Source organism: Siphateles boraxobius, unplaced genomic scaffold (genome assembly GCF_051911475.1).
Source record: "Siphateles boraxobius isolate OS27281-9 unplaced genomic scaffold, OSU_SipBor_1 70, whole genome shotgun sequence".
NCBI classification, from domain to species: Eukaryota; Metazoa; Chordata; class Actinopteri; order Cypriniformes; family Leuciscidae; genus Siphateles; species Siphateles boraxobius.
Genome location: NW_027509198.1, coordinates 2,076,542 through 2,103,820, shown reverse-complemented (window position 1 = coordinate 2,103,820; position 27,279 = coordinate 2,076,542). Strand labels below are relative to the sequence as shown.

Sequence of the window (27,279 nt, the reverse complement as noted above, 5' to 3'; positions counted from 1 at the left end):
TTCACTTTTTTTGTTATTTATACGTTTAAGGGATGAAATAAAAAGAGTTAAATTCAGCAAGAAAAAGAGGAAGTGTAACGCATACGTAAGCCATTTTTGATTGTGAATGAAGAATTTTGCATACAAGATAAAGAGATTAACAACATATTAGGCTTGTTCGACTTGAACCGGCGCTGCACAGACCGATCGGTTGATGACATCAAAGTACCGCGAGAGCTATTCAAAAGCATAAGGAGCCGTCTGCTCTCTAATCGCTCTCGCGGTACTTTGATGTCATCAACCGATCGGTCTGTGCAGCGCCGGTTCAAGTCGAACAAGCCTATTCAATGTATCTCGCCTTTGCACCGGAAGTGACGTCACTCGCGTCAGTTTGTTATGCGCACCAGCTGACCATCAGCCAGAGCCTGCAGACAGCGCTGCTCACACGCACACATTATCATTCTCCGGAATCAAGAACATAATATCGTTATGGTAGTATGAGGAGTAAATCATGTCGGGACAGTGAATGTGTGTGAATGAAGACCGCGGTTTGTTCAGTCAGTCGCGCGCAGCATCGAGCCACGAAACCCAGGCCTGCTCAAGTGTTTATATAATTATATCTGACGATGGAAGCGATTCCCTGCTTCGGAAGTAGCTTGTTGGATGTTAGTTTCGCTGGAGACTTATAAGTGCATCGTAATACCGAACTGCCATCGAAAATCTCCCGTCTGCGAGAAACATGTGGTGGAAACTGTTCTTTTTGCTCCTGTATTTCTTCATGTTGTTCATCCTCGCTCGGTTCTTTGAAGCCGTCGTCTGGTACGAGACTGGGATCTTCGCCACACAGCTGGTGGATCCAGTGACACTGAGCTTCAGGAGGCTAAAAACTATCCTGGAGTGCCGAGGACTGGGTTACTCGGGCCTGGCGGAGAAGAGGGATGTGCGGGAGCTGGTGGAGAACTCGGGTGAGTGTGTGTGTTGTGGTGTGTTTCAGTCACACACACACGCATGTATGGGTTGATTTTAACCATGTTTTGCTCCTGAAGGTGAGCTGATGCAAGGCGAGCTGTATTCTGCTATCAAGAATGAGGAACAGCAGACTGGATCTGACTCCAGCACATCTTTCAGCGGAGAAATGCACTTCTATGAGTTGGTGGAAGACACTAAAGATGGTATCTGGTTAGTTCAGGTTAGTGTTGATCTAAACGTGAGAAACTTTAATTTACAGGGATTGCTCACCCACAAATCTGCCATTCACTGTGGGGGAAAGTTACTTTTAAAAGTAAAGCATTAATAGGGTTGGGTACCGTTCACATTTTAACCTGATATTCAGTGCCGGTACCTTTTTTTTGGTACTTTAGGCATGTTTACTTCAATAACTGTAAAGTCATTTGTAGAAGTGTTATTGACATCATGCCAGAGCTGCATTAGTCGCTGTCTGCCATAATTGTTTGTGAAAGAAAAACAACCATTTAAATACCACTAAAGATGGCATCTGGTTAGTATTGATCTGCAGAATCCCTCACAATATTTAAAAGAACAGCTGAAAACTCTTTATGCGAGTGAAACAAAGGCAAAAGCGTCTGCTGAATGACTAAATGTGAGAAACTTTCATTCACAGGGATTGCTCACCCACAAATCTGCCATTCACTCTGGGGGAAAGTTACTTTTAAAAGTAATGCATTACAGTATTGCGTTGCTTGCATTACTTTTCCTTATCTGGGCTGGGCTTGCTTGTTTGATTTTAACTCTTTGCCTGCCATTGACAGAATTTCCCAGAAATCCATGTTTTCATTAGCCGCTTTTCCATTACCCTTTAAATTGCGAAAATGGAAATTGTGAATTGAAAATATGCGCATTGGAAACACGTAAATTGCGCAAAAACATGAGGTGGTTTTTCAGGCAGTTCGAAAAAGGAATATTTCGCAAAACAGTTTTTTTCCGCATTTACTGATCATCTAGTGTTCCCTACGTAAAATTTGACCATTCTTTAAAGATGGTGCGGTGTGTTTGTGCAGGAAACGAGACCGATTTCTTTATTAAACTCATAAAAGACAAAGGTATTACGGGAATACTGGATGCTTAACAACAAAGAAATGCCACAGTTTATCAAGAGCTTGAAGCAGAAATGAGGGAAAAACACTCATATGTGTCATTTCTTGTCATTAATGCTTGGATAAAATGCGTAAGTCTCCTTTGATTAACAGTAATGGCTAGTGCAGCGGCTGAGATATATGTAAACATACTAACATCCGTTGCCATGATTTATCACAAGAGGAAAAAATTGTTTTAGTCGCATTACTTTGGTTAATGGAAACATTTTATCGACATTTAGAAAATATCGCAAAAGTTTTGTGCAAATCTGTAATGTAAATGTGGATACTGTTATACGGTAGGGGGCGCTATCACACACCTTCTGAAAGAGTTCAGAATCTCCTGATCAAAACAGGAGAAGAAGCAGAAACAAGCGATGGAAGCACTTTAAAGTAATGCAATCGAATATTAAACTGCATATAAATCAAAACTGCCTGATGTTAGTGAATGAAATGTTGAACATGAAGAGGAAATGACTGGAGCTTTGAGGTGTTGATGGACTCGATCGACTTCACCTGTGTTTTGAGCATCGTTATGAATCCCATCTAGACGTAGTCTTTGACAAAAACATGATTTTTTTCAGCTTTTTCCTCAATGTTGCTTTTTTTTACGAAACTTACCCACTTTAAAGTGTTGATAAACAAAGAATGCATGCAACTAGAATAAAACGTTTAAAAGCAGAGGGTCTTTCGTTTCACATATTGCATGTTCAGATATTCATACAACAAAATATTCTGAGAGACAAAAGTTTTGTGAAAATGATCAAAAACGCAGACGGTGGCTGGCAACTTTTCTTTTAAATCGCTGGTGGGGAAAGAGTTAATAACAACAGCAATAAAGCCTCAGGCTGAAGGAAATGCAGATGCACTACTGTGCAGTAGAGGGCGCTGCTCAAACTAACCTTTCAGCTGCGCTGTGCTGGAGCGCACAAGTTCAACACCACAATTAAAACATGAAATTAAAGTCCTTTTTGCTTATTAGTATGGTTGAATTGGATCATCAAAGGTCAGCAGCAAAGTAAGATGAGTTAATGCTCACATTAGTCTAGAACTGCAATACCCATCATGTTCACACACACACACACACACACACACACACACACACACCTACCTCTGTGCTTACCCACAATACCTCTCTACATGTGGACAAGAGAGCCGTCAGTTAATGCATTGGAAAACTGCGTTACTTAGTTGGAAAAGTAACACATATTTAGTTGTAAAAGTAATGCATTACTTGACTAGTTACTTAAAAAAGTAATCTGATTACATAACTTGTGTTACTTGTAATGCGTTACTCCCAGAACTGGACATTGTTTCTTCACTCTCACGCGAGTCATTCCGAACCGACGTTTAGTGGAGAAATGTTCAGTTTTTTCAATTCTACAATAGCTTAGTAACATCCAAACGGACAGAAACACTTTTTTAAAATCAGTCTTTATAGCTTTAACGAGATTTAGAAGCAGTTTCTGCTGTAAAATGAGCCGTTAATCCGGACTTTTTCATTGCACACTAAATAGACATGAATGCTACTTCTGGAGACATGCATTTATGTGTATATAATTAGAAATCGAATACATGTTGTGTGTGTACAGTGTGTGCGTGTGTGTGTGTGTGTGTGTGTGTGTGTATATATAAAAGGTAATATTCCTCTTCTCAGGTAATAGCCCAGGACAGAAACCCGCTGTTGAGCACGGCTAACTGGGGCAAAATGGTGCAGAAAGTCTCCCAGTTTGGGATTCGAACAGGCACTTTCAACTGCTCGAGTGACTCGAGGTGAGAAAGATCAACGTTTTCTGCAGTCTTCCTCTAGCAACTGAAAGCAGTGTTTTTCACATTCCTGTAAGCTGATCAAGCAAGCGTGGCATGCCTGAAATGCAGTGCATGGAGTTAACTTCCGACCCAATCATGCCTTTTATTTATATATATATTAGGGCTGTGCAACAATTAATCACATCCAAAATAAAAGTCTGTTTACATAATATATGTGTGTGTACTGTGTATAATTATTTTGTATATATAAAAACACATGCATGTATATACTGTATATATATTCACACATAATTTATATTATATGTAAATATAAATATATTTTATATATTAACACATTTTTCTTAGATATATACATGCATGTGTGTGTTTTTATTTTTTAATTAAAATTTAATCTCGTCTTTTTTCATCAACACGTAGTATAGTCATGTTGATATAGTCAGAGTTATGGTTTAATGACCTCGGGTGTCTGTCACAGGAATTTCCGTCATAGTTTTTGTTCAAATTAGACTTTCTTCCTTCATTCTCATCTCAGGACATATTTTAACTGTAAATGCGTGTGTAATAATTAAATAATTCACATATTTCTTGTGTGGCACAAGAAATATGTGAATTATTTAACCCTCTGGTGCTCTTCGCTTGTCGGTCACAAATGCCGAAGCTAATTTTTTTATTTCAAAGAAATGAATGTACTGTATTTTAGTCTGATAATGTTTTTTATTAAATATTTTGTATTTTTAGGGGATTCTATGGTGCTACATTATATTTACGCTGTATTTATAGTACCATAAACCTGAAAATTAAATTTCCAACTTAAACTGTCGTAAAAATTAAATGCTTTAGAGCAACAGACTTAAAGGGTTAGTTCACCCAAAAATGAAAATGATGTCATGAATGACTCACCCTCATGTCGCTCCAAGCCCGTAAGACCTCCGTTCATCTTCAGAACACAGTTTAAGATATTTTAGATTTAGTCCGAGAGCTTTCTGTCCCTCCATTGAAAATCTATGTACGGTATACTGTCCTTGTCCAGAAAGGAAATAAAGACATCATCAAAGTAGTCCATGTGACCTCAGTGGGTTAGTTAGAATTTTTTGAAGCATCGGAAATACATTTTGTTCCAAAAATAACAAAAACTACGACTTTATTCAGCATTGTATTCTCTTCCGGTTCTGTTGTCAATCCGCGTTCACGAGTCCGCTGACGTAAGACGAGCTGACGTGTGTCTGGTGCGCCCGAGCTTCGTTTACAGTCTGAGGGAGACGCACGCTGTAAACAAAACAATCTTCACAAACATGTCTAAGGATTTCCACACTAAGGAAGACTTGCATTTTTTTGCCCAGCCATATTTATTTGAACCCGAATACACGGACGCACCAGATACACGTCAGCAGCGTCTTAAGTCAGCAGCATCACAGCGGACTCGTGAACGCGGATCCCCAACAGAACCGAAGACAATACAATGCTGAATAAAGTCGTAGTTTTTGTTATTTTTTGAACAAAATGTATTTTCGATGCTTCAAAAAATTCTAACTAACCCACTGAGGTCACATGGACTACTTTGATGATGTCTTTATTTCCTTTCTGGACAAGGACAGTATACCGTACATAGATTTTCAATGGAGGGACAGAAAGCTCTCGGACTAAATCTAAAATATCTTAAACTGTGTTCTGAAGATGAACGGAGGTCTTACGGGCTTGGAGCAACATGAGGGTGAGTCATTAATGACATAAGTTTCATTTTTGGGTGAACTAACCCTTTAAATTTGATCTCTTTTCAAAGACAACACTTGGCAGATTATCGCTCAAGTGAAAAAAGTTTTAAAAAGTGAACTTAAATAAAGTTACAGAATGTTACGTTTATTTTTATGAAAAATGTGCAAATATATATATTTTCAAAAACATTTTACGCTAATACTCTGTGAAAATAAAAGCCATAAATCTAAACAAGTAGTGTTGCACATGTGAGTGTGATATGTGGGTAAATGATCTTTCAGTGAGAGTGTGTTCGGCTGCAGTACCAAACGCTTCCACTAGAGGAAACTCATTCATTTACAATGCGAGCAGCACAAGTGTGAATATTACTTTCAGGACCATCTAACCTGTTCCAATAATGTCCATTTTTTTTTTTTTTGTGTGTTACAGAGCAAGTAGCAAAACCTTAAGCAAGTTTCGCACGATTCTAATTAAGAAAAAAATTCTTTAAAACAATTTTTTTTTACAAGAGCACCAGATTCAGAAATCCAAAATATGGTGTCATTATCAGAAAAAAATGCATTGAATGTTTTTTCCCTGTCGTCAGGTACTGCCACAAGCGCGGCTGGATGAAGTCCACCCTCATCATGTCGGTCCCGCAGACCTACGCCTCCAAAGGGAAGGTCATGTTGAAGGAGTACGACGGCAGGCGCATCGAGACCGAGCACATCTTTAAATGGATGACGGCGCACGTCGCCTCGCGCATCAAAACCATCCGCGTCTCCCAGCGATTACTGGACGACTGGTATCAGATGGAGAAGCAACCAGTCAAGATGTTCCTGTTCGCCAGACTCCTGCAACCCCCCGCGTTTTTCTCCGCGCTCAGCATCAAGTTCACCGGGCGGATCGAGTTCATCTTCGTGGACGTGCGCGACTGGGAAAACACTAGCGTTCTGGAGGAGATCGGGGTTCAGCAAACACCCTCGTACATCCTCAAAACCCCTGAAGGCATTTACCGATACGGAAACAGCACTGGGGAATTCATCTCCTTACACGCCATGGACTCCTTCCTTCGCTCCGTGCAACCGGAAGTCAACGACTTATTCATTTTAAGCTTAGTCATGGTCAATCTAATGGCTTGGATGGATCTTTTCATAACACAAGGAGCCACTATTAAACGCTTTGTGGTTTTGATTAGCACGCTAGGCACTTATAACTCGTTACTCATCATCTCCTGGCTGCCAATCCTCGGTTTTCTCCAGCTCCCGTACTTGGATAGCTTTTACGAGTACAGCTTGAAACTCTTACGCTACGCAGACACCACGACCATCGCCTCGTGGGTTCGATCCGACTGGACCTTTTACTCTTCCCACCCGGCTCTGTTCCTCAGCACTTATCTCGCTCACGGGCTTCTCATCGACTACTTCGAGAAGAAGAGGAGATGCAGCAACGAAGACCAAAACGCCAACAACCTCGAGTGGTTGTCGAGTCTGTGGGATTGGTACACTAGCTATCTAGTGCATCCGATAGCCTCGTTCCAGAACTTTGAGTCCGATTGGGATGACGATCCTAATTTCCTTTTGGAAAGGTTGGCATTCCCAGATCTCTGGCTTCACCCGCTTGTTCCAACAGATTACATCAAGAACCTGCCAACATGGAAGTCCAGACTGAGTCCCGACCCGAACGCTGGCCCGGAAGCGCATCGCTCGGGTGACTCGGACCCGGACTGGTCTGGGTGGCCGTGTGGGATGCTCCACTGCACCGAGTGTGTGGTGTGTCTGGAGAACTTTGACACGGATTGCCTGGTCATGGGTCTGCCATGTGGTCATGTGTTCCACCAGCAGTGCATTGTGGTCTGGCTGGCCGGTGGGCGGCACTGTTGCCCCGTGTGCCGGTGGCCGTCGAACAAGAAGCGACCGGCGAGACCGCGCGCAACTGAGCCGCTGGATCCCGAATAACCCGGAATCGTTTCTGCGGGTGTTGTCGAAAAGACTGACTTCAAAACCAAGTCGATACTGAAATTTTAAAAATGTGACGCGTTGATCATAAACACCTCTGATTGGCCGTTGTGTTCACGAGCCCATCGGATATGTCTATGATTGGCTACAATGATCAGCGCACGGAAGTGTTTGAAAGCACTAGCAGGACTGATCCGCTGATCGACTCTTGCTTTCAAACGCTCGCGCGCGCGTGTGTGTGTGTGTGTGTATGCGCTCACTGAAGACCCTAATTGATGTTTATTTACAACATGTTTTTGAAGCGCTGATCATTGTAGCCAATCACAGACATATCTGATGAGCTCGTGAACACAACGGCCAATCAGAGGAGTTTATGAGTCCATTCATCAGCGCTCAAAGCGGTATCGATTTGGTACCGAAGTCGCTATTTTTGACAACACCACTTCCTGCACTTATTTAAAAAAGAAGAAACAAACAAATGACTTGATGTGTTTAGTCTTTAGATTCATAACATTGGCTCCTGGGGTTTTTGTTGGTGGTTTTAACTCTGCACAGTGTTTAAATAAAAAACGCATACTTCCCAATATTTTTTTTTTTGGATTTTTTTCTTCTTTTTTTTTTAAAGGGAAAAAACTTGATTTCGGTCAAATGCCTTGTACTTGGATTTAAAAAAAAAGATTTTAAAAGCTAAAAATTATTAAAATGTGGAATGGTAACGTTTCTGTTGTAGCACTCATCATAAATCCCAGTGAGACGTTGAAGAAAAACCCATGTGTTCCTGTACCTGAGAATCACGTCTTGTGTTCAGTGTCTCCAGAATGTGAATGATCTAAAATTGAGTTCCCTTACTAAATCATTGGGGAGATCATCATGTGAGTCTTTATATAAAGGATTAACACTCATGTGCATGTGCATATGATGTTTAGTTTTTTGAGAAAAAGTGATAGCTTTACATAACTTGAATTAAACTGCCCTGTGCACAATTTCGACATGCAGTTCTTCATGGCTCCATCTGCAATTTATGTTATGGTCTTGTTGGAGCATGTTAGTTTTTTATTATTTTTCGAACCGCGTTTTTTGCCATTAACACTAATACAGACTTCACCCCTTTGACTTCTGCTGTTTGTAGAGTCTAAAAGTGATTTGGGAACTTATACCTGTAATGATGTTTAATTCAATAAAGTCCCGTTTTCTCACCGCTGTTACAATGTGGATCCGCTCAGTTTTGTCAAGTCACAACCATTTTTAGTTGAATATACATCCCATATAGATCAATGGTAAGTATAAAATAGTAAATATGAATTAACACACATTAATTATTGGAGAAATTGTAATTTACATGCAGGAAACAATAATTCTTACAATAATTCACCATGGTAGCACCCAAAATACTATTTTTGCAGTTATTAATGTTTGTTAATTTTCATATATATATATACTTTTCATATTACAGTACTAATGAGAATGAGACTACAGCATTTTGCATTGTTCTTGTGATAATTCAAGGCTTAATTGAGATAAAAACAATTGCACAATGCAAATGAATAAAACCAACATTTGCCCTGACTTTATGCTAGATATATTTTTTCTTTTCTTTTTTTTTAGGGTAAAATGTGACCAAGTGAGATTTGCCTAAAATCCTCCACCCTCCTCAAAATAAATAAAGGTGAAAATATAATGAAATTACAGAAAGATCTTTCGGTAACACTATTTTACATGTAGTTATTGTACTGTAGTAATAATTCCAAATGCATAATTACATGCAACCGACCCTATAGTGTAAGTACATGTAGTTAATACTCAGTACTTATGTGTGTAATTACACTGTAACACAGGCACCTTGAAATAAAGGGTTACACTATTTGGTTACACTTTTTTTAAGGTGTCATTGTTACAGTGTAATTATATTATTAAGTACTGAACAATATTAATTAACTACATGTACTTACTATAGGGTTAGGGTAGGATTTGGTTGAGGATTAGTTGCATGTAATTATGCATAATTTACAATTATTACTATGGAAAGTACATGAAACATTTGTAACAAGGACACTGTAAAATAAAGTGTTACCTCTATACCTCAGCTGTCTCGAAATCTGTGTATTTAATGGAAGAATGTGTATCATTGCATTGCATATGAGTGAGCACGGGAGAATCAACGAATTAAATAATTTCGCGTCTTGAGTACTTTGTCTTCTACGAGCTCGTGACGTATGTTGACGTTGGGCGTGCCTACTGCGCATGCGCTGCTCTGTCACACCGCGCACCAGTGCTGCTGCTGGAGCTAATCTACGGCGTGTTGGGGCTAGTCGCTGTCGAGTTGATCACATTGATAATGTTTTGCTGAAACTGGTCGCATATTTCTGATCTTCAGTCCAAGACTCAGAATCATGCTGCGCGTGTGTTGGAAAGGGGCGCGTGCAGCAGCGCGGGTGAGTTTATCCTGCGCGAGCGGTCATTCAGTGACCCACAGCGAGGCCCGATGGCTCGTGTCGTGTTCAAGTACGGTTAACACTAACCCCTTGAGTATTTATTTAATTAGCCGGGGATTATATTAAACTTAACCAGAATGAGTTGAGAATTTCATCAGTTGGGGTTTGTTATTTGTAGTTTAGGTGGCGCACCGGTATAGAACGTTGTTGTACGTCAAACGACGTAACGTGCGGTCGAAAAAGGCGTTTATAATATGAAAGGCAGATCCGTCGAACCAATTAAATCTCACGATTAAGTGAGTGACGCCCCCCTCCACCAATAGCGTCACTGGCATGTACACTGCGTAAAAATGGGCGGGCTTTGTATGATTCATATTTTCTGACACAGCTAGCCAACAGCTGTCTGAAAATCTTTAGTTTTTACATGTATTCGCCTTTATTTAGATTCAACAGTATTTTACTAGCATCCTGTTCACGTAGAACATTTTAAGCGTAGATCTATACTACAAACCGTGAACTGTTTATTGGTTTTGTCCAATAGAAGGACGTGACCTTGTCATTGAAAAGTTCAGAAAGTTTCCCACACAAACGCTGACGTCAAGTTCACCATGGCGCTTTTATGCAGATGAGTGTAATAAATAATTGATGCTGTGGAAAGAAGCTGATAAACTTTCAACCGTTTTACTGACATTGAAGAAATAGAAACTAATAATTCATTAATTCATTCTTTCATTCATTCATTGTTGTTTACTGAATGTCTGATACACAATGCTGATTTCTTGTTTTGAGAGCCACCCTATATATATATATATATATTTCATAAACTTGCTTTAACTGAAAAACCTTTAAATCAGAAATGAGTGGCTATTTTTTATTAATCGATGTAAAACAGTGGTTGTGTTCAGTGTAAAAGAAAGCTATCTCTTGAATATTGAATGCTGTAGTTGTTCTAATGTAGTGTGTGTGAGATGATGATGTGTGTGTTTGTGTGTTTATTTCTCTGCAGTGTGGTAAAGTGCCGGCCCATCCGCTACAGCACTGCCGCAGATACACCACAGCTGGAGACTCTGGGTACCAGTCAAACCCTGAACACACTACCATATTGCTGACTTATTTATTTTAAAACGTTGGGTGTTTTAACACAGTGCATTAGCATGTCAATGACAGATGACTTAAGAAAATGTAGATACACGGCCATAATTATTTTTTACCGGCCATGAAACTGTTTTTGCAAAAACAGTATGGAAGTAAAATAATGCCAAATCATAATCAAGGCTTCAAAAAAAACTCTGGTTTGGTTCGACTGAAATACGAACGCAACACAGATCAAAGACATCTAAACAAACCAAAAACAGGACAAGATGCGACCCTAAAAAGTACAGAATGCCCAAGATCACCTGGTTCTTCTTTATACTTGTGCCTTTAATTCTGTATCTTTATGTTCGGTGTTAAAAATGACCGTGTGAATGGATCGCTGAGTGAATCAGGGTTAAATGTATAATTTTGTGTTTTGGCCCAGAGAGCACTGTGAACACACACTTAGTGTTCCCCTGGTCTGAATGCATCTCACATCAGTTTTTGCGCACAGATCTTCTGCTGGGAAGATAGTGGCCGCTAGTCTTCTGACGGTGGGTGGCGGTGTTGGCGGGACCATCCTCTATGCCAAGTGGGATCCGAAGTTTCGGGCAAACGTAGAGAAGAGCGTTCCTTACTCTGATCAAGTGTTTGAGATGGTGCTTGGGCCGCCGCTCCTTCCATCCGTTCCTTTACTGAAGAAACCGGTAAGAGTTACTCTCACTTTCACTTTTACTTTTCCTGTCTTCAGTTCTTAGACCAGAGACCGTCATTGAGGGATTCAGACTCTGTGCTTCCTTCAAGTCTCCTTCATTTATACAGCGCTTTTAACAATATGGACTGATTCAAAGCAGCTTTACAGTGATAATAGGAGATTACAGTAACAGAGGTTGTTTGGGCTTCACAGCAGCTCTAGAATAAAGTTATTATCCAGATAAAGTTAGTTTTGATTGATCTTCCGTTGCAGAGATCATTAGTTATTAACTTAGCGGCCGCTAACACACACCGTTCTAACAGAAAACATTTACTGTGTTCTGGCCGTTCATTCGCACAACAACAGTGTCGAGCAAATGCAAACCTTGAAACAGGTTCCATACATTGAAAAATGTTGAACAACTTTATCATCTCTGTGTAAAGTTCAAAAACGTGAATCTGTGAAATCACTGACGGCGTGCACATGCGTATCACGTGTTCATCTATACGAGTCAATGCTTCTGTCAGGTGGTGTTGTTTTTGGCGCCCTGTTTTAATTTTAGTTAGGGATGCACCGAAATGAAAATTCTTGGCCGAAGCCGAATAATAATGAAACGCTTGGCCGAACACCGAACGCGGTGTTTCAAATTTTTTCCATTTATTTTGCTTATTTTTTCACCATTGCATTTAATTAAATAGTAAAAATATGCTTTTTTTACTATTTTGTTTTGCTTTTCAGAGAAAAAAAATCAAATTGCAAAAATACAATTTAACACTGAATTTGTTTTTTACATTCCAGCAGATATTATTTAAACAAAGCACAATATAACTTAAAATAAATAAATTAGTAAAATAAAAAATATATCTTTATTTGGCCATCTTTGAAGCCCCCCTTCTTGAATAGCCTATGTTAGGACTATCACTGACTGCTGAAGGAATGTAACTAAAAAAGTGCATTGAAAAGTGCAAAAAAAACCCCCACAACAAATGAATAACAGTCCTAGACATAAGCCTGCTTTTGCGGTTTACATGCACTTTATCGCGGGCGTTGACATGGATAGCCTCATCATTTGGGTTTCAATATACCGCGCGCTCTCCGTGGCGATTAGCAGATAAGGAGTTGCAATGAGAACGACTGACATCTCTCTCTTTTCATACAGATTACATAAACAGAGAATATTTCTTTTCGTTTTGAATTAGATCATTTCAAAGTAGACAATTAAATGATTATAAAGCTATATTGCCTTTGCCTGTGTGACTAGTATTAACTGAGTTTTGTTTAAGTTTAGAGACGTGCTCCAGAAAAAAAGATAACGGAGACGGAGGGGCAGAAAGCACACCATGTTTATTTTCTTTATTTTACAAAAGCACAGTTTTGTTTCGTTTGTAAGTGGACACAAGTAGACATTTAACAGTTTATTTTTTCATATTTCTTAAGTCTGCATTTAAGTGACCATAAATGACAGAGTATTTAAGTCTATTTTGCTGCTATGTGAAAAAAATCCAGCAAAACGCGGCGGCGCGTTTGTCAACTACAGAGGGTTAAAAGATGCTTTAGTGCTGCAAGTAAGGGTACAACGTCTGCCACAGATGCATCTGATGAGCTTCTCTTCTGTTATCTGCTCAAAGGGGGCATGTTTGCTGCATTTATAGAGCGCGCGCCTCTCACTCTACGCTGGTTACTATTTGATCGCGTCATCAAAAACGTAATTGTTCGGTCAAATTTATTCGGCCTTTTTACTTATTTCGCTTGCTGAACATTCGGTGCATCCCTAATTTTAGTTTTAGTCTAGTCTTTGTGTCAAGCTGTCATTTTAGTTTTTATTAGGTTTAGTCACGTTCACACTCTTTTTAGTCTAGTCAAGGTTCAGTCGACTAAAAGTCTGTGCATTTTATTCTTATTTTAATCAGAATTATCCATGACTATTTTAGTCTAGTTTTAGTCAACGAAAACGTATGACCTTTTAGTCTAGTTTTAGTCAATGAAAATTTTATTTTAGTCTCTTTTTAGTAATGCAGTTCTATTTAACCCAGTCAATATAGTATAAGTACCTACAGACGAAACCAACATTTTGTTTTCGTTTCCAAACCCATTTCAAACAAGGTTATCTTATTCTATTATTGTTACCTTACAGACTCAAGAATACATCCATTCCACGCTCTGATTTGAATTTACTACTTATTTATTTTACCAACCAAACATGTTAGAAATACACACATGATGAAATAATAGTTTTTCCTTTTTTACACTTTTTCCTCCCAAAAAGAACCCATCGGTCCATTTCTCTGTCGTTTGCGCTAACTCACCGCAGCTGCATCTTTTAAATAACGCCGCGAGTGTGGCTTGAGGAAGTGATGTCGTCTGCGCAGTGCGATCTGATGCAGCCCCTGAGTGAGACACAGGAAACACAAATACTGCAAAATAATAATAATAACGCGACTAAACGAGACAAAATAACGTTATAACATTTCGTCTCGTCTCGTTTTGGTCAACGAGAATGAAGAGACATTTTAGCATAGTTTTTAAAAAGCAACACTACTGTCAGGTGGATGTAGGCCATCAGTGATGAACAGGGATTTTTCTTCTAACAGGGAAAGATCGAACCCCTGCAAATCTCCTCCGTGTCAGAAGCGTTGAAGGAGTCCAAGCAGCCGAAACCTCAAGCCTCGAGGTCGGATCCGACACCTGTGGCGGCACCGGCTCCGGCAGAAGAGGCTCCGGCACCCAGTCAGACACTCCAGGGTGAGCCAGACTCACACACTCATGCCCTGTCCAAGTACACACACTTGCGGTCTGTGCACTTGACCACTTGACTACTTGACGCATTTCCTCTATTTGGCCCAAGTGGGTGTAAAGAGTCCAAGTGTGTGTAGAATAGTGTTGTCAAAAGTACCGACTGCGGCACTCAAGCTGAATAACATTATAATTCAGCCAAAAGTGTGTCTGATGTGTTAAGCATTTTGAATATAAAGCTTACAAAATGTTTATCATAAACTAGCGCTAAGACCCAGAATCTGCCCTACCTAAATATATGGCCAGGAGCCGCTACTGGTTTTAACAGTGTGTGATCTGTCGTTATCCAGAATTTCCCTCACTTCAGTAAAACACGAGTTTCACTCGTACACTGTAATGGTGCGTTCACACCGGGCGTGAAAAGAGCGTCTAGCACGAGGGATTTCAATGTTAAGCCAATGCAAAGACACGTTACGTGCGTAAAAAATTCCTGCGGCGCGGATGAGGCGTAGAGTGCGGCGTGGTAGACGCGAATTCGCCTCATTCGCGCGTCAAGTTCACGCGAAGGCGCGAATTGAGCGTCTGGCGCGTTCCGCGCAAATTATTTATTTAGTGCTTTTTGTGCATTCACGCGTTTGACGCGAATTCGCGTCTGCCGCCCGAGTTGAAAAATCTGAACTTCTGCGTCAAATTCGCGCCGCGTTAACCAATCAGGAGCCAGCTTGCTGCTGTCACGTGGTGAAGTAAATATTTTACCACATAAAAACTTGATTTTAATAAATGAGACATTCATTTTGTATGCTATTTATTCCATATCTAATCTAGATTATATGAAACCTTATTATTATTATTCTAATGTAAAGAGAACCAACATATTTTAGTGCAAGAACATAGTTCGTGTCTGTGTTGTGTGAGGGAAAAAAAACACAGGACAGTTTAATCACTTTTGTAGTAACCTAGGCTGGCTCCATTTATCATCAAAACAAAAATAAATTACAGATTAGGTGGATGAGGGCGAAGGTGATCCTCGCTCCGATGCGGGACAGCAGGTCATTGAACTGGGCGCGGGACAGGCGGAAGTACCGCTGAAAGTGGCCGTCATCCAGGCGCAGCTCCTGGACCAAATGGTGAAACTCGCCGAACTGGGTTCGCCTCCGAAGGGTCTGGTGGACCCAAATACGGCGATGATGATCCCTACGCCGCTGTTCTGCTCTCCAGAGCAAATACAGAGCTGTGACTCTCTCGATAAATGACCCATCAACAACAGACATCTTGTAAAAAGATGGCCATCAACGGGGTTCGAAACTTTTGAAACTTTCGCCTCTGACGTGCATAAATTTCGCTTCAAACTTTTGTTTTTCCGCACGTCAGTTTCACTCTTGTCGCGCCAATTAACACAAAGTGGTCAAGCGTCAAACTAGACGCTGTAGACGCGAATTTGACGTGCTATTCGCGTCCGGTGTGAACGCACAGTAATGTAGTCTCGTAGGTTAGACTAGTGCACTTGTGCATTTAGAGCGCACGCTTTCACTGCGGGATTTACTCTATTAAAATCCTGCTATAATGACCTCAATATTCAAGATAAGGGGCAAAAATACCTCTTATATCATTTAATATAGTTAATATCAGCATGATTACAAATGTGATATTGATTTTATACAAGAGTTCAATTAACAAGTAGCTGATATTAAGTGACTTACACAATTTAGACACAATATTGCCTGTTTTTGCTCATTTTCCTCATAGAAAATGGTTTGAAACGAGCCACAGGAGTGTTTTGTGTCTCTGAGCAACACACAGCGTGTTTTGTTCACCAATGAACGAATCGGTTGAATGAACGATTCAATGACTCACTCATTACGACAGTCAAATTTTGAAACTCAACACAGCATTAACAGTGACTTCACATTTAAAGCATCTTTTCTTTTTTTAAATCAATGTAAAATATAAATATTCAGCGTTTAAAGCATCAGCACATTATTTCTGCGTGTGTAAGTGCACGTTAAACACACCGATGTTCCTCTGATCTGCATTAAACAGTGTGTGTAAAAGCATCTGAACTTCAGATGCAGCTTCTGTGTGTCTTCTGCACTGCAAACATCAGTTTTGTTGATACTGAATTAATTTAATTGGTAACAGCCCTATTGTGTCTTATTATAATAATAGAATTTATGGATTAAATGTAAGAATTTGACACAAAATATTATGCATACATTTAATTAGGTAAAAAAAATGGCTTTATAAAGGTAAAAGTGCCCTTAAAAGGTAAAAATCAATGTATAATGACTGTAAAAGATGATTTCTGTCACTGCTGTGAACTGACCAACACACAGAATATGAAGAACATCAGACACTTCAGGAGTCTCTGTCCATGACAGTCCTGAACCTGCCAAGATCCCAACACATTAAACACACTCAGCTAAATTTTCTCTAATTATCTTTATTGAGAAAAATACCAGAAAATGTAGAGAGAGAAAAAAAATTAAACTTGAACACGAGCGAAATCCACATGTGGATCTTTTTCCCTCTTAGACGCGATTCCTTTTAAAATCTCTCGAGTTTGCCCACAATTTATTAAATGTGACCACACTTTAAGGCACACAGATCTGTATAAAATAGATGAGGTTATTTTTTTTATTTTAATGATCATGGCATGAACTAGTGGCCATCCTAAAAGTTCAGTAGGTGAACACCGTTGATCCTAACCTAATCAGCATGCCATTATATGAGAAATTAATGTTTTAGTTGTTGGTCTTCATGGAGGCATTGCGTTTTACACAAACCAAACTGAAATGAAGAGAAATTCAAGATCATGCAGATTTTACTTGATTTAATGCACTGTTTTATTAGGATTTAGGAATTATGGCAATAATTGACATCTACTATTAGAAATAATAATTCAGCTGTAATAAAATGTTTCTAGGTCTGTATAGTATAAACACAGCTATTGCCTGTAACATTAGGACAAACATCTATTCACACCAAGAGCAAATATTTGAGAAGATAGCTAGCTATATCCCTCTGATTAATCACAATATAGTTGACTGTGTTTGAATGATCCGCATTTGCTGATAAGCACATTGAGTTGGGTGATTAACAGGTGTTTTGGTTCTGGAAATTTCATTCATAAATCCTCTTCTGTGGCCTCATGGGATAGTAAAGTGTCCATCAGACGCACTCTTCAGACACTCGTACGACCAGTAGTTGGTCGTCTGGGTATTTTTCGCCTACTGTTTTATGAATACAGTGGATTCAGACATACTACTCCATTAATGTACTAATTATTGCCTGCTATATAGTAGAGAAGTGTGGATATTGGGATGCAGGGTGGGTGTTAACCCTTGTGCATCAATTAAAAAAAAGTTACATATGGGTCAATAAAGGACAAAATGTGAAGCTTGGGAGCACAGATGTAGGTTTTGTCTCATTTTAAAGAAGACCCGTGGCAGATTATTGTTGAAGAACTTTTTAATATAAAATTTATATTTTATGAAACGCGTTGAACTCTAAAACGGCTAGAAAATCAAAGCCATAAATCTAAACAAGTTGTTTTCCAAATTTGAGGTTGATATCTTAAAAAACAGCTTTCAGTGAGAGTGTGTTTGGGCGCAGTGACACACTTCCCCATTAGATCCAGCAAAACTCACTGGGACACAGCGGCTGGTGATTTGGAGTGGCTGGAGTTTTTCTCTCTAAAATATTACAGGCGCACACAATTTTTTTTATTACACATACAAACCACACTCTGACATCCACACCAACACACAATTATAAATGCATAATTTATCCAATTGGCTCTATAATATGCAGAAGCAGAAAACAGGAATAAAGCAAGTTATTGCTTTATAGGCCAAACTTGAGAAAATTGCACCATCTGGTAAAAAATAGTAACAATTGACATTTTTAAGCCTTGCCAACAGAATTAAAAAGCCTATTAACAAAGATTGCATCATTTTATATTTAAATGGCAGTTTTAATGGATTTCAATGGGGACATTTTTGTCCTGAAGGTCCTGAGAGGAACTATTGTGTGTTACTAGTGCAAAATAGATTTATTAAAGGAAATGGGGTGAAATAGTAAAATTAAAATTCACACCTGTGGCAAAATATATGCAGTTGGCATTAACAGGCAAAATGATCAAAAATGTCGCACAAGGGTTAAAACACACACACACTCACTCTGAATCAGCTGAATGTTTGGTCATGTCCTGGTCCAGTGAAGCGAATGCTGTGCTGGATCTGATGTGTGTTTCTCATGATGTTGCAGAAGCCTCAGCAGAGGCCGCTCACATTATCTCTGCTATCAGCGATGTGCCCTCTGTACCCGCACCGGGTACGAGTGACGAAAGCCCCGCGGGCCCCGCGCCGGCAGGTCAGAACCGGCTCTCACACACACGCCTGCTGCTCCCGACAACTGATACACACCCTGTGTGTGTGTGTGCATCAGATCAGCTGTTGGGCATCAGTGTCTCTTCCTCTCTGCATGTTCTCAAACGCCATCCATCCTCAGTGTGATCATGTGACTCATGCTAACATCTGTTGTGTTCATTGTGTTTTCTTCAGTTCTTTACTAACACAATGTGCTTACCAGTATTCTTTCCCAATAACTAACTAATGTCCATCCTTTTTTTTGTGAGTGAGTGAGTGAGTGAGTGTGTGAGTGAGTGTGTGAGTGAGTGTGTGTGTGAGTGAGTGTGTGAGTGAGTGTGTGAGTGAGTGTGTGAGTGAGTGTGTGAGTGAGTGTGTGAGTGAGTGTGTGAGTGAGTGTGTAAGTGAGTGTGTGAGTGAGTGTGTGAGTGAGTGTGTGAGTGAGTGTGTGAGTGAGTGTGTGAGTGAGTGTGTGAGTGAGTGTGTGAGTGAGTATGTGAGTGAGTGAGTGTGTGAGAGTGAGTGAGTGAGTGTGAGTGTGTGTGAGTGAGAGTGAGTGAGTGAGAGTGTGTGAGTGAGAGTGTGTGAGTGAGTGAGTGTGTGAGTGAGTGAGTGTGTGAGTGAGTGTGTGAGTGAGTGTGTGAGTGAGTGTGTGAGTGTGTGAGTGAGTGTGTGAGTGAGTGTGTGAGTGAGTGTGTGAGTGAGTGTGTGAGTGAGTGTGTGAGTGAGTGTGTGAGTGAGTGTGTGAGTGAGTGAGTGTGTGAGTGAGTGTGTGTGTGAGTGAGTGTGTGAGTGAGTGTGTGAGTGAGTGTGTGAGTGAGTGTGTGAGTGAGTGTGTGAGTGAGTGAGTGTGTGAGTGAGTGTGTGAGTGAGTGTGTGAGTGAGTGTGTGAGTGAGTGTGTGAGTGAGTGTGTGAGTGAGTGTGTGAGTGAGTGTGTGAGTGAGTGTGTGAGTGAGTGTGTGAGTGAGTGTGTGAGTGAGTGTGTGAGTGTGTGAGTGAGTGTGTGAGTGAGTGTGGTTGTGAGTGAGGTTGTGAGTGAGGTTGTGAGTGAGGTTGTGAGTGAGGTTGTGAGTGAGTGTGTGAGTGAGTGAGTGTGTGTGTGTTTGAGTGTGTGTGTTTGTGAGTGAGTGAGTGTGTGTGTGTGTGTGTGAGTAAAAGTGAGTGTGTGAGTGAGTGAGTGTGTGAGTGTGTGAGTGAGTGTGTGAGTGAGTGTGTGTGTTTGTGAGTGTGTTTGTGTGTGTGTGTGTGTGTGTGTGTGTGAGTAAAAGTGAGTGAGTGAGTGTGGTCGTGAGTGTGGTCGTGAGTGAGGTCCTGAGTGAGGTCCTGAGTGAGGTCCTGAGTGAGGTCGTGAGTGAGGTCGTGAGTGAGGTCGTGAGTGAGGTCGTGAGTGAGGTCGAGAGTGAGGTCGAGAGTGAGGTCGAGAGTGAGGTCGAGAGTGAGGTCGAGAGTGAGGTCGAGAGTGAGGTCGAGAGTGAGGTCGAGAGTGAGGTCGAGAGTGAGGTCGAGAGTGAGGTCGTGAGTGAGGTCGTGAGTGAGGTCGTGAGTGAGGTCGTGAGTGAGGTCGTGAGTGAGGTCGTGAGTGAGGTCGTGAGTGAGGTCGTGAGTGAGTGAGTGAGTGTGTGAGTGAGTGAGTGTGTGAGTGAGTGTGTGTGTTACCTTGTTGGTCATGGTAACCCCGCCCCCAGCCGCTGACGTAAGCGGTTCTTACTTCTAGACCAGCAATGATTTGGTGCTACTTAACAACCACTTTTACTGGTTCGGAGCTGGTGCTTTGGTGGTCGAAAAACAAAGAACCGATTTGAAACTAGGCTCTGGCTCCGAACCAGCACCAGCTCTGCCTTGCTGGAAAAGGGGTATGTGAGAGTGAGTGTGAGAGTGAGAGTGAGAGTGAGTGTGAGAGTGAGTGTGAGTGTGAGAGTGAGTCAGAGTGAGTGCGAGTCAGAGTGAGTGCGAGTCAGAGTGAGTGCGAGTCAGAGTGAGTGTGCGAGTCAGAGTGAGTGTGCGAGTCAGAGTGAGTGTGCGAGTCAGAGTGAGTGTGCGAGTCAGAGTGAGTGTGCGAGTCAGAGTGAGTGTGCGAGTCAGAGTGAGTGTGCGAGTCAGAGTGAGTGTGCGAGTCAGAGTGAGTGTGCGAGTCAGAGTGAGTGTGCGAGTCAGAGTGAGTGTGCGAGTCAGAGTGAGTGTGCGAGTCAGAGTGAGTGTGCGAGTCAGAGTGAGTGTGCGAGTCAGAGTGAGTGTGCGAGTCAGAGTGAGTGTGCGAGTCAGAGTGAGTGTGCGAGTCAGAGTGAGTGTGCGAGTCAGAGTGAGTGTGCGAGTCAGAGTGAGTGTGCGAGTCAGAGTGAGTGTGCGAGTCAGAGTGAGTGTGCGAGTCAGAGTGAGTGTGAGTGTGAGTGAGTGTGAGAGAGTGAGTGTGAGAGAGAGAGTGAGTGTGAGAGTGAGTGAGTGAGTGTGAGTGTGAGAGTGAGTGAGTGAGTGTGAGAGTGAGTGAGTGAGTGTGAGAGTGAGTGAGTGTGAGTGTGAGAGTGAGTGAGTGTGAGAGTGAGTAAGTGTGAGAGTGAGTGAGTGCGTGTGAGTGTGAGAGTGTGTGAGTGTGAGAGTGTGTGAGTGAGTGAGTGTGAGAGTGTGTGAGTGAGTGTGAGTGAGTGAGTGTGAGAGTGAGTGAGTGTGAGAGTGAGTGAGTGTGAGAGTGAGTGAGTGTGAGAGTGAGTGAGTGTGAGAGTGAGTGAGTCCGTGTGAGTGTGAGAGTGTGTGAGTGAGAGAGTGAGTGAGTGTGAGTGTGTGAGTGAGTGTGAGAGTGAGTGAGTGAGTGTGAGAGTGAGTGAGTGTGAGAGTGAGTGAGTGTGAGAGTGAGTGAGTGTGAGAGTGAGTGAGTGAGTGTGAGAGTGAGTGAGTGAGTGAGTGTGAGAGTGAGTGAGTGAGTGTGAGAGTGAGTGAGTGTGAGAGTGAGTGAGTGTGAGAGTGAGTGAGTGTGAGAGTGAGTGAGTGTGAGAGTGAGTGAGTGTGAGAGTGAGTGAGTGTGAGAGTGAGTGAGTGTGAGAGTGAGTGAGTGTGAGAGTGAGTGAGAGTGAGTGAGTCCGTGTGAGTGTGAGAGTGAGTGTGAGAGTGAGTGAGTGTGAGAGTGAGTGAGTGTGAGAGTGAGTAAGTGTGAGAGTGAGTGAGTGCGTGTGAGTGTGAGAGTGTGTGAGTGAGAGAGTGAGTGTGTGAGTGAGTGTGAGTGAGTGAGTGTGAGTGAGTGTGAGTGAGTGAGTTTGAGAGTGAGTGAGTGTGAGAGTGAGTGAGTGTGAGAGTGTGTGAGTGTGAGAGTGTGTGAGTGTGAGAGTGTGTGAGAGTGAGTGAGTGTGAGAGTGAGTGAGTGTGAGAGTGAGTGAGTGTGAGAGTGAGTGAGTGTGAGAGTGAGTGAGTGTGAGAGTGTGTGAGTGAGAGAGTGAGTGAGTGAGTGAGTGTGAGAGTGTGTGAGAGTGAGTGAGTGAGTGTGAGAGTGAGTGAGTGAGTGTGAGAGTGAGTGAGTGAGTGTGAGAGTGAGTGAGTGTGAGAGTGAGTGAGTGTGAGAGTGAGTGAGTGTGAGAGTGAGTGAGTGAGTGTGAGAGTGAGTGAGTGTGAGAGTGAGTGAGTGTGAGAGTGAGTGAGTGTGAGAGTGAGTGAGTGTGAGAGTGAGTGAGTGTGAGAGTGAGTGAGTGTGAGAGTGAGTGAGTGTGAGAGTGAGTGAGAGTGAGTGAGTCCGTGTGAGTGTGTGAGTGAGTGAGTGTGAGAGTGAGTGAGTGAGTGAGTGTGAGAGTGAGTGAGTGTGAGAGTGAGTGAGTGTGAGAGTGAGTGAGTGTGAGAGTGAGTGCGTGTGAGAGTGAGTGAGTGTGTGAGTGAGTGAGTGTGAGAGTGAGTGAGTGTGAGAGTGAGAGTGAGTGAGTGAGTGTGAGAGTGAGTGAGTGTGAGAGTGAGTGTGAGAGTGAGTGTGAGAGTGAGTGTGAGAGTGAGTGTGAGAGTGAGTGTGAGAGTGAGTGTGAGAGTGAGTGTGAGAGTGAGTGTGAGAGTGAGTGTGAGAGTGAGTGTGAGAGTGAGTGTGAGAGTGAGTGTGAGAGTGAGTGTGAGAGTGAGTGTGAGAGTGAGTGTGAGAGTGAGTGTGAGTGTGAGAGTGAGTGAGTGAGTGTGAGAGTGAGTGAGTGTGAGAGTGAGTGAGTGTGAGAGTGAGTGAGTGTGAGAGTGAGTGAGTGTGAGAGTGAGTGTGAGAGTGAGTGAGTGAGTGTGAGAGTGAGTGAGAGTGAGTGAGTGAGTGTGAGAGTGAGTGAGTCAGTGTGAGAGTGAGTGAGTGAGTGAGTGAGTGAGTGAGTGTGAGAGTGAGTGTGAGAGTGAGAGTGAGTGAGTGTGAGTGTGAGAGTGAGTGAGTCAGTGTGAGAGTGAGTGAGTCAGTGTGAGAGTGAGTGTGAGTGTGAGAGTGTGTGAGTGTGAGTGAGTGTGAGAGTGAGTGAGAGTGAGTGAGAGTGAGTGAGTTAGAGTGAGTGAGAGTGAGTGAGAGTGAGTGAGAGAGAGTGAGTGAGAGTGAGTGAGTGTGTGAGTGAGTGTGTGAGTGAGTGTGAGAGTGAGTGAGTGAGTGTGAGAGTGAGTGAGTGTGAGAGTGAGTGAGAGTGAGTGAGTCCGTGTGAGAGTGAGTGTGAGTGAGTGTGAGTGTGAGAGTGAGTGAGTGTGAGAGTGAGTGAGTGAGTGAGTGAGTGAGTGTGAGAGTGAGTGTGAGAGTGAGTGTGTGAGAGAGTGAGTGTGAGAGTGAGTGTGAGAGTGAGTGTGAGAGTGAGTGTGAGAGTGAGTGTGAGAGTGAGTGTGAGAGTGAGTGTGAGAGTGAGTGTGAGAGTGAGAGTGAGTGTGAGAGTGAGTGTGAGAGTGAGTGTGAGAGTGAGTGTGAGAGTGAGTGTGAGAGTGAGAGTGAGAGTGAGTGTGAGAGTGAGTGTGAGAGTGAGAGTGAGTGTGAGAGTGAGTGTGAGAGTGAGAGTGAGAGTGAGAGTGAGTGTGAGTGTGAGAGTGAGTGTGAGAGTGAGTGTGAGAGTGAGAGTGAGTGTGAGAGTGAGTGTGAGTGTGAGAGTGAGTGAGTGTGAGAGTGAGTGAGTGTGAGAGTGAGTGAGTGTGAGAGTGAGTGAGAGTGAGAGTGAGTGAGTGAGTGAGTGAGTGAGTGAGTGAGTGAGTGTGAGAGTGAGTGTGAGAGTGAGTGTGAGAGTGAGTGTGAGAGTGAGTGTGAGAGTGAGTGAGTGTGAGAGTGAGTGAGTGTGAGAGTGAGTGAGTGTGAGAGTGAGTGAGTGTGAGAGTGAGTGAGAGTGAGAGTGAGAGTGAGTGAGTGAGTGTGAGAGTGAGTGTGAGAGTGAGTGTGAGAGTGAGTGTGAGAGTGAGTGTGAGAGTGAGTGAGTGTGAGAGTGAGAGTGAGTGAGTGAGTGAGTGAGTGAGTGAGTGTGAGAGTGAGTGTGAGAGTGAGTGTGAGAGTGAGTGTGAGAGTGAGTGTGAGAGTGAGTGTGAGAGTGAGTGAGTGTGAGAGTGAGTGAGTGTGTGAGAGTGAGTGAGAGTGAGTGAGAGTGAGTGAGTGTGAGAGTGAGTGAGTGTGTGAGTGAGTGAGTGTGAGAGTGAGTGTGAGAGTGAGTGTGAGAGTGAGTGTGAGAGTGTGAGAGTGAGTGTGAGAGTGTGAGAGTGAGTGTGAGAGTGAGTGTGAGAGTGAGTGTGAGAGTGAGTGTGAGAGTGAGTGTGAGAGTGAGTGTGAGAGTGAGTGTGAGAGTGAGTGTGAGAGTGAGTGTGAGAGTGAGTGTGAGAGTGAGTGTGAGAGTGAGTGTGAGAGTGAGTGTGAGAGTGAGTGTGAGAGTGAGTGTGAGAGTGAGTGTGAGAGTGAGTGTGAGAGTGAGAGTGAGTGTGAGAGTGAGTGTGAGAGTGAGAGTGAGTGTGAGAGTGAGTGTGAGAGTGAGTGTGAGAGTGAGTGTGAGAGTGAGTGTGAGTGTGAGTGTGAGAGTGAGAGTGAGTGAGAGTGAGTGAGAGTGAGTGAGAGTGAGTGAGAGTGAGTGAGAGTGAGTGAGTGAGAGTGTGAGAGTGAGTGTGAGAGTGAGAGTGAGTGTGAGTGTGAGAGTGAGTGTGAGAGTGAGAGTGAGAGTGAGTGAGAGTGAGTGAGTGAGAGTGTGAGAGTGAGTGTGAGAGTGAGAGTGAGTGTGAGTGTGAGAGTGAGTGTGAGAGTGAGTGTGAGAGTGAGAGTGAGAGTGAGAGTGAGTGTGAGAGTGAGTGTGAGAGTGAGTGTGAGAGTGAGTGTGAGAGTGAGTGTGAGTGTGAGTGTGAGAGTGAGTGAGTGTGAGAGTGAGTGAGTGTGAGAGTGAGTGAGTGTGAGAGTGAGTGAGTGTGAGAGTGAGTGAGTGAGTGAGTGTGAGAGTGAGTGAGTCAGTGTGAGAGTCAGTGTGAGAGTGAGTGTGAGAGTGAGTGAGTGTGAGTGTGAGTGTGAGAGTGAGTGAGTGTGAGAGTGAGTGAGTCAGTGTGAGAGTGAGTGTGAGTGTGAGTGTGAGAGTGAGTGAGTGTGAGAGTGAGTGAGTGTGAGTGTGTGAGTGTGAGTGTGTGAGTGTGAGAGTGAGAGTGAGTGAGTGTGAGAGTGAGTGAGTGTGAGAGTGAGAGTGAGTGTGAGAGTGAGTGAGTGTGAGAGTGAGAGTGAGTGAGTGTGAGAGTGAGTGAGTGTGAGAGTGAGTGAGTGTGAGTGAGAGTGAGTGTGAGTGTGAGAGTGAGTGAGAGTGAGTGAGTGTGAGTGAGAGTGAGTGTGAGTGTGAGAGTGAGTGAGTGTGAGAGTGAGTGAGAGTGAGAGTGAGAGTGTGAGAGTGAGTGAGTGTGAGAGTGAGTGAGTGAGTGTGAGAGTGAGTGAGTGAGTGTGAGAGTGAGTGAGTGTGAGAGTGAGTGAGTGTGAGAGTGAGTGAGTGAGTGTGAGAGTGAGTGAGTGAGTGTGAGAGAGTGTGAGTGTGAGAGTGTGTGAGTGTGTGAGTGTGAGTGTGTGAGTGTGAGAGTGAGTGAGTGTGAGAGTGAGTGAGAGTGAGAGTGAGTGAGTGTGAGAGTGAGAGTGAGTGAGTGTGAGAGTGAGTGAGTGAGTGTGAGAGTGAGTGAGTGAGTGTGAGAGTGAGTGAGTGTGAGAGTGAGTGAGTGTGAGAGTGAGTGTGAGTGTGAGAGTGAGTGAGTGTGAGTGTGAGAGTGAGTGAGTGTGTGAGAGTGAGAGTGAGTGAGTGTGAGAGTGAGTGAGTGTGAGAGTGAGTGAATGTGAGTGAGAGTGAGTGAGAGTGAGTGAGTGTGAGTGAGAGTGAGTGTGAGAGTGAGTGAGTGTGAGAGTGAGTGAGTGTGAGAGTGAGTGAGAGTGAGAGTGAGTGAGTGTGAGAGTGAGTGAGTGTGAGAGTGAGTGAGTGAGTGAGTGAGTGAGTGAGTGAGTGAGTGTGAGAGTGAGTGAGTGTGAGAGTGAGTGAGTGTGAGAGTGAGTGAGTGTGAGAGTGAGTGAGTGTGAGAGTGAGTGTGAGAGTGAGTGTGAGTGTGAGAGTGAGTGAGTGTGTGAGTGTGTGAGTGTGTGAGTGTGAGTGTGAGTGTGTGAGTGTGAGTGTGTGAGTGTGAGAGTGAGTGAGTGTGAGAGTGAGTGAGTGTGAGAGTGAGAGTGAGTGAGTGTGAGAGTGAGTGAGTGTGAGAGTGAGAGTGAGTGAGTGTGAGAGTGAGTGAGTGTGAGAGTGAGAGTGAGTGAGTGAGAGTGAGTGTGAGTGTGAGAGTGAGTGAGTGTGAGAGTGAGTGAGAGTGAGAGTGAGTGAGTGTGAGAGTGAGAGTGAGTGAGTGTGAGAGTGAGTGAGTGAGTGTGAGAGTGAGTGAGTGAGTGTGAGAGTGAGTGAGTGAGTGTGAGAGTGAGTGAGTGAGTGTGAGAGTGAGTGAGTGTGAGAGTGAGTGAGTGTGAGAGTGAGTCTGAGAGTGAGTGAGTGTGAGAGTGAGTGAGTGTGAGAGTGAGTGTGAGAGTGAGTGTGAGAGTGAGTGTGAGAGTGAGTGTGAGTGGTGAGTGTGAGAGGTGAGTGTGAGAGGTGAGTGTGAGAGGTGAGTGTGAGAGGTGAGTGTGAGAGGTGAGTGTGAGTAAAAGTGAGTGAGTGAGTTTTTGAGCGTGTTTGTGTGAGTGAGTGAGTGAGTGGCACTATAAAGATGTATTTATTGTCTTTCATTAAATTCACATCACCCATTTTTTGTATTTTCAGTTAAGATGGCAAACACAACTTTAGTGAAACATGATTTTATTGCCGCTGTAATATCTCAGTGTGTGTGTGTGTGTGTGTGTGTAGCTGAAGAGTGTCATCATGAGCCTGCGCTGAGGGAGAGACCCGCGGAGGAAGTGAGTGCTCGACTGGTGCAACAGGACCAAGCGGAGCAGCACGTGCTGACAGGTGAGGCTCACACACACGTCTCCAATGCTCACCAAGACTGCGTTTATACAGAGACACAGTATACACAGATATATATTGTGGAGTGTTTTTCTGTAATCACAG

General features: G+C 42.9%; 2 protein-coding genes across 3 annotated transcripts in view; both read left to right on the top strand.

Moving 5' to 3' along the window:
* Positions 1-316: 316 nt before the first annotated feature.
* rnf103 (ring finger protein 103) lies at positions 317-8,697 on the top strand. The gene is made up of 4 exons (XM_077217250.1): positions 317-944; positions 1,026-1,168; positions 3,730-3,845; positions 6,142-8,697. The coding sequence occupies exons 1-4, from the start codon at positions 719-721 to the stop codon at positions 7,490-7,492; spliced, it is 1,836 nt and encodes a 611-aa protein (XP_077073365.1). The 5' UTR covers positions 317-718; the 3' UTR covers positions 7,493-8,697.
* Positions 8,698-9,700: 1,003 nt separating this feature from the next.
* immt (inner membrane protein, mitochondrial (mitofilin)) overlaps positions 9,701-27,279 on the top strand; it is a 33,960-nt gene continuing 16,381 nt past the window's right edge. The window contains exons 1-6 of one of the 2 annotated variants that reach the window (XM_077217208.1): positions 9,701-9,924; positions 10,931-10,995; positions 11,513-11,705; positions 14,284-14,434; positions 18,692-18,796; positions 27,076-27,177. In XM_077217208.1, coding sequence (XP_077073323.1) covers positions 9,883-9,924; positions 10,931-10,995; positions 11,513-11,705; positions 14,284-14,434; positions 18,692-18,796; positions 27,076-27,177 — 658 coding nt within the window. In that variant the 5' untranslated portion in view covers positions 9,701-9,882. The remainder of the gene's footprint in view (positions 9,925-10,930; positions 10,996-11,512; positions 11,706-14,283; positions 14,435-18,691; positions 18,797-27,075; positions 27,178-27,279) is intronic. The other variant, XM_077217209.1, reaches the window with a different exon arrangement.